General features: G+C 39.9%; 1 protein-coding gene across 3 annotated transcripts in view; it reads left to right on the forward strand.

Moving 5' to 3' along the window:
- Positions 1 to 14,105, forward strand: part of rptor (regulatory associated protein of MTOR, complex 1) — a 427,059-nt gene that overhangs the window by 344,009 nt on the left and 68,945 nt on the right. For all 3 annotated transcript variants that reach the window (XM_078571169.1, XM_078571168.1, XM_078571170.1), the window contains 2 exons: positions 7,200 to 7,386; positions 11,447 to 11,557. In XM_078571169.1, the coding sequence (XP_078427295.1) occupies positions 7,200 to 7,386; positions 11,447 to 11,557 (298 nt within the window). The remainder of the gene's footprint in view (positions 1 to 7,199; positions 7,387 to 11,446; positions 11,558 to 14,105) is intronic.

The raw sequence follows: 14,105 nt of genomic DNA on the forward strand, positions 1-14,105 counted from the left end.
GTCAGACCGAAGTCTGATGCCTCTTACATCTGCCTGTCCTCATAGTCACTGGTGCTCCATGATACCCGCAGATTCTTTTCAAAGCTAAAGGCTGGTTATGCTGTGAAGATCACACTGCCGGCATTCCTGTCAGGTAAGGGTCACTGAGGTCCCAATCTTTCCTGCCTTAGCACACTACATCATGTGCCAATTCCTACCTGGAAGGAAAGAAAGTTGAGAGAGAAGCGTATAAGTTGATAAATAGAGAATGGTCAAGACAAGTGAGAGAAGCTGCAACACAAATCAATGGATATTGATAAGTTAGAAACTGTATGCTTCAAATTGCTGCGAACAGCCCCCCCAGGAGATACACTAGTATTAAGTGAAATTTATGGAGCACCTTCTAGTGATCCGTTCAGTCTGCTTAACAACCTGAATCCTCAAGGTCTGGGTTTTGGGTTATGTGGCAAATGAGAAAAGGCCCCTCCAGCCTGTTCCATTCCGAGTTCTAGTTCTGGCCAGACCCAGTAGGTAACGGTGATACATCCTTACAGACATTGTATCAGTGTCTGTAGAATCAGTTAAACAGTTCATTATACGTTTCTAAAGAGTACCAGTTCCTTTTAACAAAACTTCTACAGTGAATCTACACGTATGGGAAATTATTTGGATAAATCTTGTGGCACCACAAGCCCCACAGCATGTGGACAGTATGACTGATAGTAAAATAAAATAAATGACTGCTTGTTGCTTTAATTTGATTGCAATCCAAGGGTGTGTTTCATTTAAGAGCAATTCCAGCAGTGCCTCCTCTCTGGTTTTCATACATGTGTGCTCTACCCGAAGGCAGATCCTGGTGCTTCGTCCTGAGCCTTTTTCTTGGCTGTTTATTTCGTCACTGGTGGTTTGCCATTGCCTTTCACTCTTGGGCAGAGGGGAAGGCAGGTCCCAAATCTACCTCAGGCAGAATGGGAATTGAACCCTGTTGGCATGGTTCTGATTCACACACTAGCTGTCTATCTAGCTGATCTAACCAGCCCTGTTCCCATCTGGCCTAAGGATGCCATTTAGTAATCTGTACTTTCTTAAACGGCTCCTTTATTAACTCCTTTAAGTTTGGCGAAAAATATGCTATTATCACAAATTGATAATCATTTTGTGCTGCTGATTAAAAATGGCGTAATCAACGTTCCCTGTCATTCTTTTTTCTGAGCGTGTGGACGATTTCTTTCTGTGCTACCTCTTGAATTTTTTTGTGTGGCTGCGCGCAGTTGGGAATTGAAAGGGGGCTGGCTTGTGTGTGGCCTGTGTGGAAACTTTTGGCTTGCTGTGCAGCTTAGAGAGAACGTTGATTGTAATACAAAAGTTTGTTAAAGTGCTACTATATTGCTTCCGTGAAACTATAACAAAATGAATAGCCGAACATTTTAATCTGTATATTGAACATCATTTATGGTGGAACCATAGCGGTTTCCAGCATAGAAAACAACAGTTTGACCCTTCATGCCTATGCTAGCTATTTGCGAAAGAAATTGAAAATTATGTCAAGTGTTTATTCTGCGTGCAAGTTCAAACCATCTGTACTGGGCCCCTGTGATAACACGGTCCGCATCACGCGACCACTTTATAGGTGAGTCCATGTTATAACAAGGTCCTTTCAAAAGCGCCAAGCCTCCCTGTAGCCAGAATAATATGGCAAGCAAATGAAGACAATTAATTCAAATAAATTAACTTTTATTTCTTCTGATAACAGAAATTTGTTTATGAATGTACAATTGGTCATTATTGAACACTTGGACATATGGTAAAGAAATCAGTAATTTTTAACATTTACTCCTTGCCTCTGGCTTTGTTAGACGTAGGATGTTCAGAAGTGTTGTTACACTTGCAGCTGTTGATTTTTCATTGGCATCCAACCATTTAAACGATTTTTCTGGGCAGTGGAGGACTATGGGATGGTCCTGGCAACATCGTGTCGTTATCATCTTCAGCCTGCTGGACATCTTGAGGGTTTGGATCTATTACTTTGTGCAATATTTAATCATCTGGTAGCTTCTTGGTTGTCGATATTCAGCCATATTGTCAGTATCTAATTCGGCTTCAAGTATGGAACTAACGTTGTTTAGATAGTGGGCGTTGAATCCATTGTAGTCCACAATTCTTTTCTCACGTTCAAGTATATTTCTCCTTCAGCCTTTGAAACCCTCCATGTCGCCGCTATTGGCTTCCATCTTGAATGCAGCACCCTGGCCTGTCTCCAGGAGTTTTTTGATACAGTTGATCAACACTTCCTGCCAGGAATAGCATACCGAGGTTCCCTTATTCGTGTTGAATTTCTTCAGACATGTTGTCACTTTGTCCTTACTGTCCATCATTCTCTTGATCTGTTCTCACATGTGTTGCATTTGAAGATCAATATGATGTCTTGGTCAAGAGGTTGAATTTTTGATGTGTTTTTTTGGTTAATAGATGCTTTTGATGTTCCCATCTTATGCTACCAGGTTCTCTCAGGGTGGGTTTGCAAGGCATTTGCCAAGCATCAAGATGGCCGCCTTTTATCGCTTGTTCTGTCTGAAATGTTTTCTGACCTTTGGTACAAATTCATGGTCAAATCAGTCTTTGAAAATTAATGAGGTTATCCAGGGTTTGGATTTACTGGAGTATTGGCATGGTAATGATTTTAGGTTTAGATGATGGAAGCAGCATGGTTTGATGATTTTTCCAATGATGAGTGGGGTCAATTTGTGAAGGTTTCTTGCCGTAAAGGAGGAGGAGTCAACCTTGTCTTTATTTAATTCCAAATATTTTGTTGGTGTTATTTCTTATTGTTACTGGTCTTCTCTGGTAACATTTTGTAGTACAGGGCTGTCTCTTCGGCATTGTATCCTCTCTCATGTAAAATCTTTTTTAATTCAACAGGCGATTGTATTGTGTGGCCTTGCCCATGGACCCTTGTTCTCCTCTTCAAATAACTCGCAGAATGCCACGCTGGCTCTTGAACTTTGCTAACAATCCTTTGCTTGCTCTGAACTTTGCTAGAGCATTGGTATTTCCACTTGCCACAAAGGCAAAACTTCTTAGCCTGAACTTGAATAGACTTGAACCGGACTAGATTCAGCTGTGCCCTCAGCTCTCTGTTGGATGAGCCATGTGTATACAGTCTCGTCAAGAGGTGTGTTTTCAATATTTCAGGCTCCCTTTCTTGTTTGGCCACCTTCATCCATTTCCATCAATGCCCTTCTCAACTTCTTTTTATCTTAAAACCACCCACAAAGCAATGATTCAGCAACCCCCATTCTTTGCGAAACAGTTGCTTGCATAACACCTTTCTTGATCTAAGTGATGATTTTCACCTCCTTGCCCATCGTGTAAGATTTTCTCTTTCGTGATTCACTGCACGTGATTTTGAATTGATTGTTGTATGCATACCAGTTTAAGTGTAAGTTTGACCAGTATTAATACAGAGAAAACCTTACTTAGTCACAAGGCTGCCATCTCATTGGCTGATTCTAAATCACTTTTGGAGTATTTATACTTCAACAATGTTCTGAAATGCATTGTAAAATAATTTGCATGAAAATTTTGGGGTCCATGATGGACCCGTGTTACATTGAGTTCCATGTTATAGCAGGGTCCCAGTATTTATATTGCACAAACAAAAATGGACTGGACACTGCACCTATCTATCATAACTTCCTGCTTCCTGTCTGTCAAGCAACTTTCTATCCATGCTGCCATTTGTGCTATTCACCTTTCTCCAGCAATCTCTTGCAAGACAGTATCTGAAAATTGGTACACACTAGTTCAACTCCATTTCCTTTATCTAGTCAGTCACTTTTCAGAAAGCTCTCTTAAATGTGTTAAACATCACACCTTGCTATCTCATGGAAATTTTGCATTACTGATACAGAAACATAGAAAATAGGAGCAGGAGTAGGCCATTCGGCCCTTCGAGCCTGCTCCGCCATTCATTATGATCATGGCTGATCATCCAACTCAGTGGCCTGCTCCTGCTTTCTCTCCATATCCTTTGATCCCTTTCACCCCAATAGCTATATCTGACTCCTTGAAAACATACAATGTTTTGGCCTCAACTACTTTCTGTGGCAGTGAATTCCACAGGCTCACCACTCTCTTGGTGAAGAAATTTCTCCTCATCTCAGTCCTAAATGGTCTACCCCATACTCTCAGGCTGTAACCCCTGGTTCTGGACTCCTCCACCATCGGGAACATACTTCCTGCATCTACCCTGTCTAGTCCTGTTAGAATTTTATAAGTTTCTATGAGATCCCCCCTCATTCTTCTGAACTCCAGCGAGTATATCCTAACTGACTCAACCCCTCCTCATATGTCAGTCCCGCCATCCCAGGAATCAGTCTGGTAAAACTTCGCTGCACTCCCTCTACAGCAAGAACATCCTTCCTCAGATGAGGAGACCAAAACTGCATACAATATTCCAGGTGTGGTCTCACCAAAATCCTATATATTTGCAGCAAGACACCCCTGCTCCTGTACTTGAATCCTCTCACAATGAGGACCATTCCAACATACCATTTGCCTTCTTTACCACCTGCTTACCTTCAGCCACTGGTGTATGAGGACACCCATGTCTCGTTGCACATTTCCCTCTATCAATTTATAGCCATTCAGTTAATAATCTGCCTTCCTGTTTTTGCTGCCAAAGTAGATAACCTCACATTTATTCACATTATACTACATCTGCCATGCATTTGCCCACTCACTCAGCTTGTCAAAATCTCTGCATCCTCCTCGCAGCTCACCCTCCCACTCAGCTTTGTGTCATCTGCAAATTTAGAGATATTACATTTAGTTCCTTCATCTGATTGCTAACTTTTCTGATTGGTTAATTTGGGCAAAGTCCCTTCTTGCTAAATGTTTACTTTTTCCAATCCAACACCCTTAATCTTGACTCTCCACTTTCTATAAGTATGCTGTGATTGCTAGTTCCTAGTTGTTCCCCTTTTCCCACATTAGTTACTTTTTCCGTTGTGTTTCTCAAAGCTAAATAAAGCAATGCTGCTTCCCTTGTTTAACTATGAACATTCTGATGTAGGGAACGCAGCTCCACCCGCCGCCCCCCACCATCCCACCTGCTCCTATGTTTCCCCTGCCTGCAAGCCCGCTCCCTAGACTTGGGGATGAGAGTGTACAATTCTGGCCTCTGACTCTGAGGTGAGTGTGCTCCACTAACCCAAAGACTCACTCCCTGTCAGTGGTGATCATTAAGAAGTTGATGATGAAGAACTTGTTAATGGTGCAGTCGTTTAAGATTAAGGGGAGATATGGCTTTCTCTTATTTGTGATGGTCATTACGTGTCTCTTTTGCCTGCCACTAACCAGCCCAGGTCCTGTTGTAGGGTGGCATTTGAGTAGCTCGTTGTTGAGGGCGCTGTGCGTTAGCAGGAAATAACAGGTTTGCTTTTATTAAAGAAGTGGCAAGACCAAGAAGAAAGTGGCTTAAAATTACAACACTGGTGGCACCAAGTTGTGTGAAATGCCTGTCCCATTGCATATGGTATTGTATGATCTGGCAAAACAAGTCAATTAGCAGGAATTGTTGCTAGTAAGCACAGTTTTGTTTACTGATGTCTCTCACTTGTGTAGGTGACAATTTGTAAAGATAATTGGAACTGATTATGAAGGTATGTTTGCCTCAATTCTGTTCCACTCAAGTATGTATGTTCTTTAAGCAACCACGTTGACCAGGAACAAACCTTCAACAGTGAACTTTCTGTTTAACCATTGGCCCTTTCTATATATTTGAAGAAAAAGCAGATGGTGTTGCTGGCCTAAACGCAGAGTAAATTTAGTTCCTTTTGGCCAGGTGACAAGAGAAAAACTAATTGATAGTAGCTGGGTATGGTGCCACTCATTAAATAATTTAAGGCCAGGATTTTAGATTCACATTTAGACATTTAAACCATCATGCCTATGGGAATTGTCGAAGCGTGAATTCATGAAATTAATCTTGATGCATGCTGGATCCCTGGGCAGCAACGTAACTGTTAATCATTAACTTGAGAGCTCTGCCCTTGCTTCAGAGTAGGTATTTGATGTACAAGAGATTCCAAGTGAATCCACTCAGATTGTGCCTGTGGCTGTTTCAAACATGTTATGTAGTTTATTAAGCATATCACTTCCACATTTAAGCCCTCTGGAATTCAGTAGTCTATAGTGTTGAAAGGCTGTTTCATATTTCAGTAGCACGCTTGGCAATACTGTTTTGTGGCATCCCCATTCCCGTAGTGTTGGGATAAATTCAGAGCACACAATCCTGGAACCAAATGCAATAATGTTCTATTTGCTTGTATAACATTCAGTACACTTCAAATTGTTTTAATGAAGGTGTAGCTCATTAAAATATTTCTTAAACACCAGAATAAGATGCTATGAAATGCATCCTTTCTTTGAAGGAGCCATCTTTGAAGAGTTGTTGACAGCAATGTGAGCCTGCTGTATTTCTTCCCTCACAATCTCTTTTTTTTCTCACATCATACCTTATTAGTTTTGCTCCCAAGATTTATTTGCCTCATTTATATAAAATAAGTGACATCAGTTCTTTTGTTCACAAGTTTGATTATAGTTTGAAAAGTTTAAAACATCTGTTTCATGTCTTTACAAGTTTCAATGACACAAAATGTCAACTAATACGTGTAATTTCCTCAATCGCATGTTCTAGCCTCATGAAGTAACCAACCTGAACTGCCATGCACACAGTTTTCTGGCAGTCTAATCGATGCAATCAGTTAAGACGCTACCCTTTCACTGCTAGCACCTGGCTTTAGATCCAGCTCACACTGAAGGATAAAGATCTTTGTTGCTCACTCACTGTAACGGTACTTTATGTAATGGACTTGAGCAGTCTCAACCCAACTCCCAGTAGATATAGAGTTCACATTTGGCACAAGTTAGCTTGCTTACACAAAAAGATCACAAGCGATTGCTGCTGCAGGAAATGGAAATATCACATGGGTGCAGCAACAGGTCCTTTCCTGAGATGATAGTTAGCTCACATTGTTGGCACAGAGTAGAAAAAACTGTACCCTGCTGCTCCTGTTGCCTCTGGAAAAACTTGAAACCCCAACTCTGTAGCTGTTGTAGGGTTTGTGGCTCAAGTCTCTTTTTAAAACCATGCAGGCAAGCGTTATCACTTTGCAGAAGATTCTCTCTTAACTTAAATCTTTTTTTCTCTGTTCCAGAGGCTCACCTCCCATACCCAGCACAAGTAGTTCCAGTCTAACCAATGATGTTAGTAAACAAACAGGACCCAGAGATATATCAGCAGCACCACGGCCAGGAACTGGTGCCACTGGAGGGGTGCAGTACACTCCACACTCTCACCAGTTTTCCCGAACACGAAAGATGTTTGACAAGGGGCCAGATCAGGTAAGGAACATGTTGGATTACGTAGCTCGTAAGACTGAAATAAGTTGTCTTTTACTGAATTAAATAAATTGACACACCAAAGAAGGAAATATCACCATGAGGATGACTAAAAGCTTGGTTAAAGAGGTAGGTTCTTTAGGAAGTTCTCAAAGATGAAAAAGGTGCAAAGGTATAGAGATTTAGGGAAGGAATTTTCGAGCTTAGTCCTGGAGGGATTTGGGACATAAATGTGAAGTGTGATTTGAAATCACCATCAGCAATGCAAGCAGCTGTCTTCCATGTGCATGTCCTTTTCCTCTCAATGATTAAACTAAATTCCTGTTGAGGGCAGCCAACACCTCTGATGAATCATTTATTTTATTCTTTCAGCTGAGGTAATGTTACCATCTTTTACTTTGTGTTAGTTGTGTAATGTTTGTATTTTTTAAATTGACAGCAGTACAGATTATTCTGAAAATCAAATGGCTTGAGAGCTACTTATTACTCTCTACACAGTTCTGATTAAGCAGAAGTGTCTGACGAGATGCTTTGCTGAAAAAGCTTGCCTTCCCTTGGAGATACCTATTTTTTTCTGGCAAACATGCTGTGTGTTGATATATAACTGCATTATGGTTACTGATGTAACTATAATGGAAATAATATGCAACTGCCTTGCTTGGCTTCCCCAACCCACCCCAACGGTGACAGACCCACTAAACAAGAGGACCTATTTTGCGTTCTAATTACTAAATTTGACTGTTACAAAAATTGAAACTCAACAAGTGAGAGCTCAGAACTCCGTTTAATAAAAGAAAATCAACTAATAGTTAAAATAATAGCCAGAGCTAATTACACTAATTAAGAGTGTATTCATCTTCAGCTGCTTCATCAATGACCTTCCTTCCATCATAAGGTCAAAAATAAGGGATGATCGCTGACAATTGCACCATGTTCAGCACCATTCACATCAGGTACTGAAGCAGCCCATGTCTGTATGCAGCAAGACCTGGACAATATCCAGGCTTGGGCTGACAAGTAGCAAGTAACATTTATGCCACACACGTGTCAGGCAATGACCATATCCAACAAGAGAGAATCTGACCATCACCCCTTGACATTCAATGGCATGACCATCGCTGAACCCCCAATATCAACATCCTGGGGGTTATCATAAACCAGAAAATGAACTGGACTAACCACACAAATACTGTGGCTACAAGAGCAGGTCAGAGGCTGGGAATCCTGTGGTGAGTAACTCACCTTCTGACTCCCAAAACCCTATCCACAATCTACATGGCACAAGTCAGGAGTGTGATGGAATACTCTCCACGAGCCTGGATGAGTGCAACTACAACAGCATTCGAAGCTTGAGACCATCCAGGACAAAACAGCCTGCTTGACTGGTACCCCATCCACAAACATTTGCTCCCTACACCACTGACAAACAGTGGAAGCAGTGTGTACCATCTACAAGATGCACCAGAGGAACTCACCAAGGCTCCTTAAACAGCACCTTCCAAAGACCACTACCATCTAGAAAGACAAGGGCAGCAGACACATGAGAACACCACTACCTGCAAGTTTCCCTCCAAGCTACTCACCATCCTGACTTTGAAATATATTGCCATTCCTTTACTGTTGTTGGGTCAAAATCCTGGAACTCCCTAACAGCACTATGGGTGTGTTTACATTATATGTGGATTGCAGTGGTTCAAGAAGGCAGCTCACCACCACCTTCTCAAGGGCAATTAGGGCTATGCAAAACATGCTGACCCAGCCAGTAACGCCCACATCCAACGAATGAATAAAAAAAAAAGAAAAAAAATCAGAAAAGTGATGGTGGATTTTAAAGGCTGTTAGAAAATTCCTCTATATTAAAGCATTGGTTGCACCAACCACCGTAATTCCCATGTAATTTAATCAGAATGTTGTATGCTTGTTAAGGCAATAAAAATCCTCAACCTTGTTGAGTTACTGATCTTGGTTAATAGTGGGTGCCTTCTTAGTGACACTGGTAAAGTATGTCAACTTGGGTTGCGAGGGGCATTTCTCCGTGGACTAGTGTGAATAACTGTTTAGCCAACTACAAAATGCATATACTTATTATTTTATAATGTGGGGAATTATTTGTGTGTCTTTATAACCATCTTTGAATCAGAAAAGCCAATGATGCACTTTACACAGTCAGTCAAAGTTAGCAAAGGAGACTGATGGCTGTGACATGGGGCTCTGCTGAGTTCCGTGACAATTCTAAGAAACCCAGAGGAACTATATCTTTGAGCATCTCTACAGGAGAATAAAGGTAAATGGGTAGATAAAACTTAACTTCCTATATCTGCAATTGTCCCAAGATACCCAAGACATCTGTGCTATTATATATTGTCAGTTCATTAATTCAGGCTGTTGGGGTATGTGGGTGTTATTCAGCAGAAAATCTAAAATTCCAGCTACATCATTTATTAACAAGAACAGTTGCATTTGAACAGAGTTCCTCTTTTGATATGTACCAAGGTTGCAAAAGCTGACAACCTCAGGAAGTCTGATAGCACTTCGCAGCTAATGAATTTTATTGTAATGTAGAAACCGTGGCAGGCAATTTACACACACATCACAAGCAACATTGATATAAATGACCAGTCCATCTGTTTGGGCAATAGTTTGAGGGATAAATGCTGACCAGGGCATCAGGAGAACTCCGTTCTTTCTCTTCAAATAATGCCATGGAGTTCTTTTGTGACCTGTTGAGAGGGCAGACAATGCCTCTTTCAAAAAGCAACACCTCCAATTAGTGCAGCGCTCACTCAGTGCTCCCTCAGTGTCAGCTTAGATTATGTACACAAACCTCTGGAGTGCAGCTTAAACCTGTGACTTTCTGAGACAAGAGTGCTCCCTCTGAGCCAAGAACGACGCCTTCAATTCCAGCTTTCATCATTTCAAGAGACTAGACTTTCCTTGAACAATGTTGTTTATTGGAAGGTTGCAGAGATTAGCAGTACTTTTGCCTTCATTAGTGTGTTTGACATCCCCAAATTCCTATTATGGTTTTTACCATAATTCAAAGTAAGCATGCCTAGATGCTTAACTTGTAAATTCCATAGAATAGCTAGACAGTCTGGGTTTTCTTCTTCTGTGTCATCTAGTATCTTTAAACAAACTTTACTTTGATTAAATAGGCAATGAAAGTGCAGTGCAGAATCGCATTGAGGATTATGTTGCACATTGGCAGTTAACTAGTTCTATTATAATTCAGTGTTTTGCCATTCATAGAAATCCCATAAATTCCAGGACATGTACATTACTTAATTCCTTTAAATGGTACAGTATGTTTGGAAAAGTGTCTAAAGTATACTGTAGAGGAAAGTGGTATGAATTGCCTTGTGAAAAAAACGATACTGGAAATGCAGAGAAGGTCAATCAGCATCTAAAGGATCTCCTGAAGGGACATACCCTGCGCATTAATCTTTCTCCCTCCTTCAGAGGCTAATTATCCTACTGTTGATTTTTCTCTTTCTGTTTTCACTTACAAATTTTCTTTTTCTTTAAATTGTCATTATCTATTCTGGTTTTATTGTGATAAGTTGATTTTGTTTATCCCCAAGTCCTGTTACAAAACTTGCTTTAACTTCAGTTTAAGGTGCAAGTTTGCCTTTTTATTGCGTTGTACTCTGTTTATCATTATATCTTTCAAAGTCAAAGATTGTGTATGTTGCAGTTCTTATGGTCAACTGAGTATCTGAAATGACAGGAAGTGTTACACCATGTTAGGATCTCCAAAACATGTTACCAAAAAAGTCTGAACATATAGAATTTTTTTCTTGATATGGGGTATGTATTTACCCCACTGAAATTCAGAGATTCACTGCCTAAGACATATGGACTCCCACACTTCAGCATGGAGATACTGCTGGCCACACATGTTATCGCCCAGCTAAGACCACACTACCAGTTAGTACTTTGACTTAGTGAATGTTCTGTAGCCTGACTTAAATTGGGAAAGTCAAAATTTAAATTTTGCAAATGCTGAAGCTAAAAACATTGTGACAAGTATGGTGTGTAGTTAAAATTTGTTTTATGTTTCCAGACTGTTGAAGATTCGGAGGATGGAATTGGACACAAAAGTTTTATATCTACAACTATGCAAACGGGTTTCTGTGATTGGAGCGCAAAATATTTCGCACAGCCAGTGATGAAGGTACTTTAACTACCTATTGATTCTTAATTTCTGATTTACTTATTAGCATAACAAGTTGGTTATTAAAATACTGAAGTGAATTCAATGTAAAAATGCACATTTGGAAAAATATGTCCCTTCTGACATAGTAAGTAGGAAAAGAATGTTCTTTTCTGATATTTGTGCTCCAGTGACCAAACTTTAAGATCCTTATTTCTGGTCCACGAACAGCTTGTAATCAGTTGCTCCAATTACATTATTCCAAAATTTAATGTGATAAATTGCAGAATTTACACTGCAGTGATTTTTTTTTTAACTGTAAACTGTGTCTTCTGGTTAGAATTCTGAAAAATCACTTCAGAAAATTCCCCTAAGTTGATTTTGTTTTTCAGACCTGCATATTTTGCAACTTAAGTGTGGCAATCTCAACTGTCCTCTTTTTTTTTTAAAGCTAGGAATGTTTGTTGATTGATGTGACAGTGCATTTGATTCCTGACCAGGTGATTGTAAGCTGGCATTCGAGGACTGTCGGCCAGTCCATTACAATCCTCCCTATTTTTTATGTTCAATAACTTTACAGGTGTTCCTTCTCCAGTGTAGGGAAAAATACTAGCCACTTTGGACTAAATGAGTTACAAGATCACAATATGATTATGGATGAGGAGAGTCATTCATCCTTTCTAGAGATCCCCATTGTTTCTTAAATGATACCAGAATTTTCTTCGCTATTCTATCCAGAAATCTGTTCCATATGTTGATCATTCTTCATGCGAGGAAAAGATTTCTCACGGCTGAGAAATTATACAAACCTTTAATGTCCTCTTAGAACCCCTTACTAAGGAGTTATCTACCTCCCAGCATAGGTTTGGTGATGAATGATGCTTAACTCTGCTCGGCAATCCATCTATACTAACCAGTTTTGATCAATGATTTAATTTACTGACCCTTGATTAGGTTACCCTCAAGCTGTTGAGTGAGTGAATTAACTCTTGCCAAATCAAAAAAGAAGCCAGGTCACAAGTTACGCACTAAATATTAGTTAGAAATTAGTACAAAAAATTAATAGACATGCAAAGATGTAATCAGAGTTACTTAACAGCTAAGTAGCAAATCTTCAGTGGACTGATTTACTTGACAAAATGTGTAGCACCTGTTACACAGGCAATTCCATGTAACATTGTACACTGTAAATCAGTGCTAATGGATGCTAAGCAGTAACTATAGCAGTGACCAGAGTCTGAGATTGTTAATTGATTAGATCATTTGTAAAGGTGCCTTCAGTCAATGTTTAGGGTATTTCTCTTTTGGACTTGAATGGCAGTTTTGCAGGGCTCTATTTATACACTGTTAGGTTCTTTTGGTGCGAGAAACCCTCAGCTTTGTTTCTTATTTTATACAGAATGCACGTAAGACTAATGGGTCTATTTCTGTTTTGTCCCCCCTCTATTACTATGGACACCAATGCTGGCATAGTTTCCACCTACTGGTCCTTCACCAGTGTCTGAAGAGTTCCTCAAAATGATTGTCGGTGCTTAACAGATCATCTTGGTCCCTTTCTTTACCATGAGATACATCCCAAGTTGCCTGTCACAACTTCCATTTAATTTATATCAAGATCCTTGCTTTTGCTCCGACCAGCTTTGTTTGGAGAAAGGATGCTGCTTATATATTCTCTTTTGAATAGCCAGTGAGGAGCAGATGCTCTTCAGGGGAAGGTGAAATGAGGGAATTTCATACATTCGCCCATGCTTCATTTTAGCAGCATGTTATTTTGGAAAAGTGTATGTGAAGTGATGCCCTCTGCATCATCTCTAAGTTGTACCAGACTCATACTTGCATTGGAAGACACCAGCCGTCAGGTGCTTAGAAGCATAAGTTGTTCCACATATTCGAAATAATACTTTCACACCAATGTATAAACTAGATTTCATGCTGATACAAATAAGTTCAAGCTTATTTCTTTAATTTGATCCAAGATAAAACTAACCTTAGAAATATTGGACTTCCCAATTGTCGCACAGCATCCTCTTTCCTTGCCAACAGGGAAGGAGGGTCACTATGTCGAAGCAATAGTGGAACAGGATGATTTTATTTCACTCATTTGGTCACTCACTTAAGTGATCACAGGTAAAATAAGTTTGGTAGCTGTACCCTAGCTCTTGGTAGATGAAAGTCAATAAAGCTTCTCCATATTTTGGAATTTATGAATTCTAATTTGACAGTGTGGAGAGTAGAAGCTTCAGGTTGTGTAAAAAAATAAGATGGCCCACTGAGGCTTCAAGTGTGTTTAATTTATCAGACTGCATTGTTCCAAAAGATTTGAACTGCTCCATGATGAAACATTGATTTGAGGCAATAGTGTTTGCCAGCGATTCAGTCAATTTTCCGATTTCATCTTTTTCTCATAGGTTTTGTATTGCATGAAAGATAAAATATAGTAATTTGCATTAATATTTCCCCATCTCTGTAAAGTTGTATTTTAAAATAATCTGTCCATACTGACCCCGATTGTGTTGTAAGGAACCAATCAATTGTTTTGACATTTGATAGTAAATTATAAACATGGTGG

The sequence above is a fragment of the Cetorhinus maximus genome, chromosome 24 (genome assembly GCF_964194155.1).
Source record: "Cetorhinus maximus chromosome 24, sCetMax3.hap1.1, whole genome shotgun sequence".
NCBI classification, from domain to species: Eukaryota; Metazoa; Chordata; class Chondrichthyes; order Lamniformes; family Cetorhinidae; genus Cetorhinus; species Cetorhinus maximus.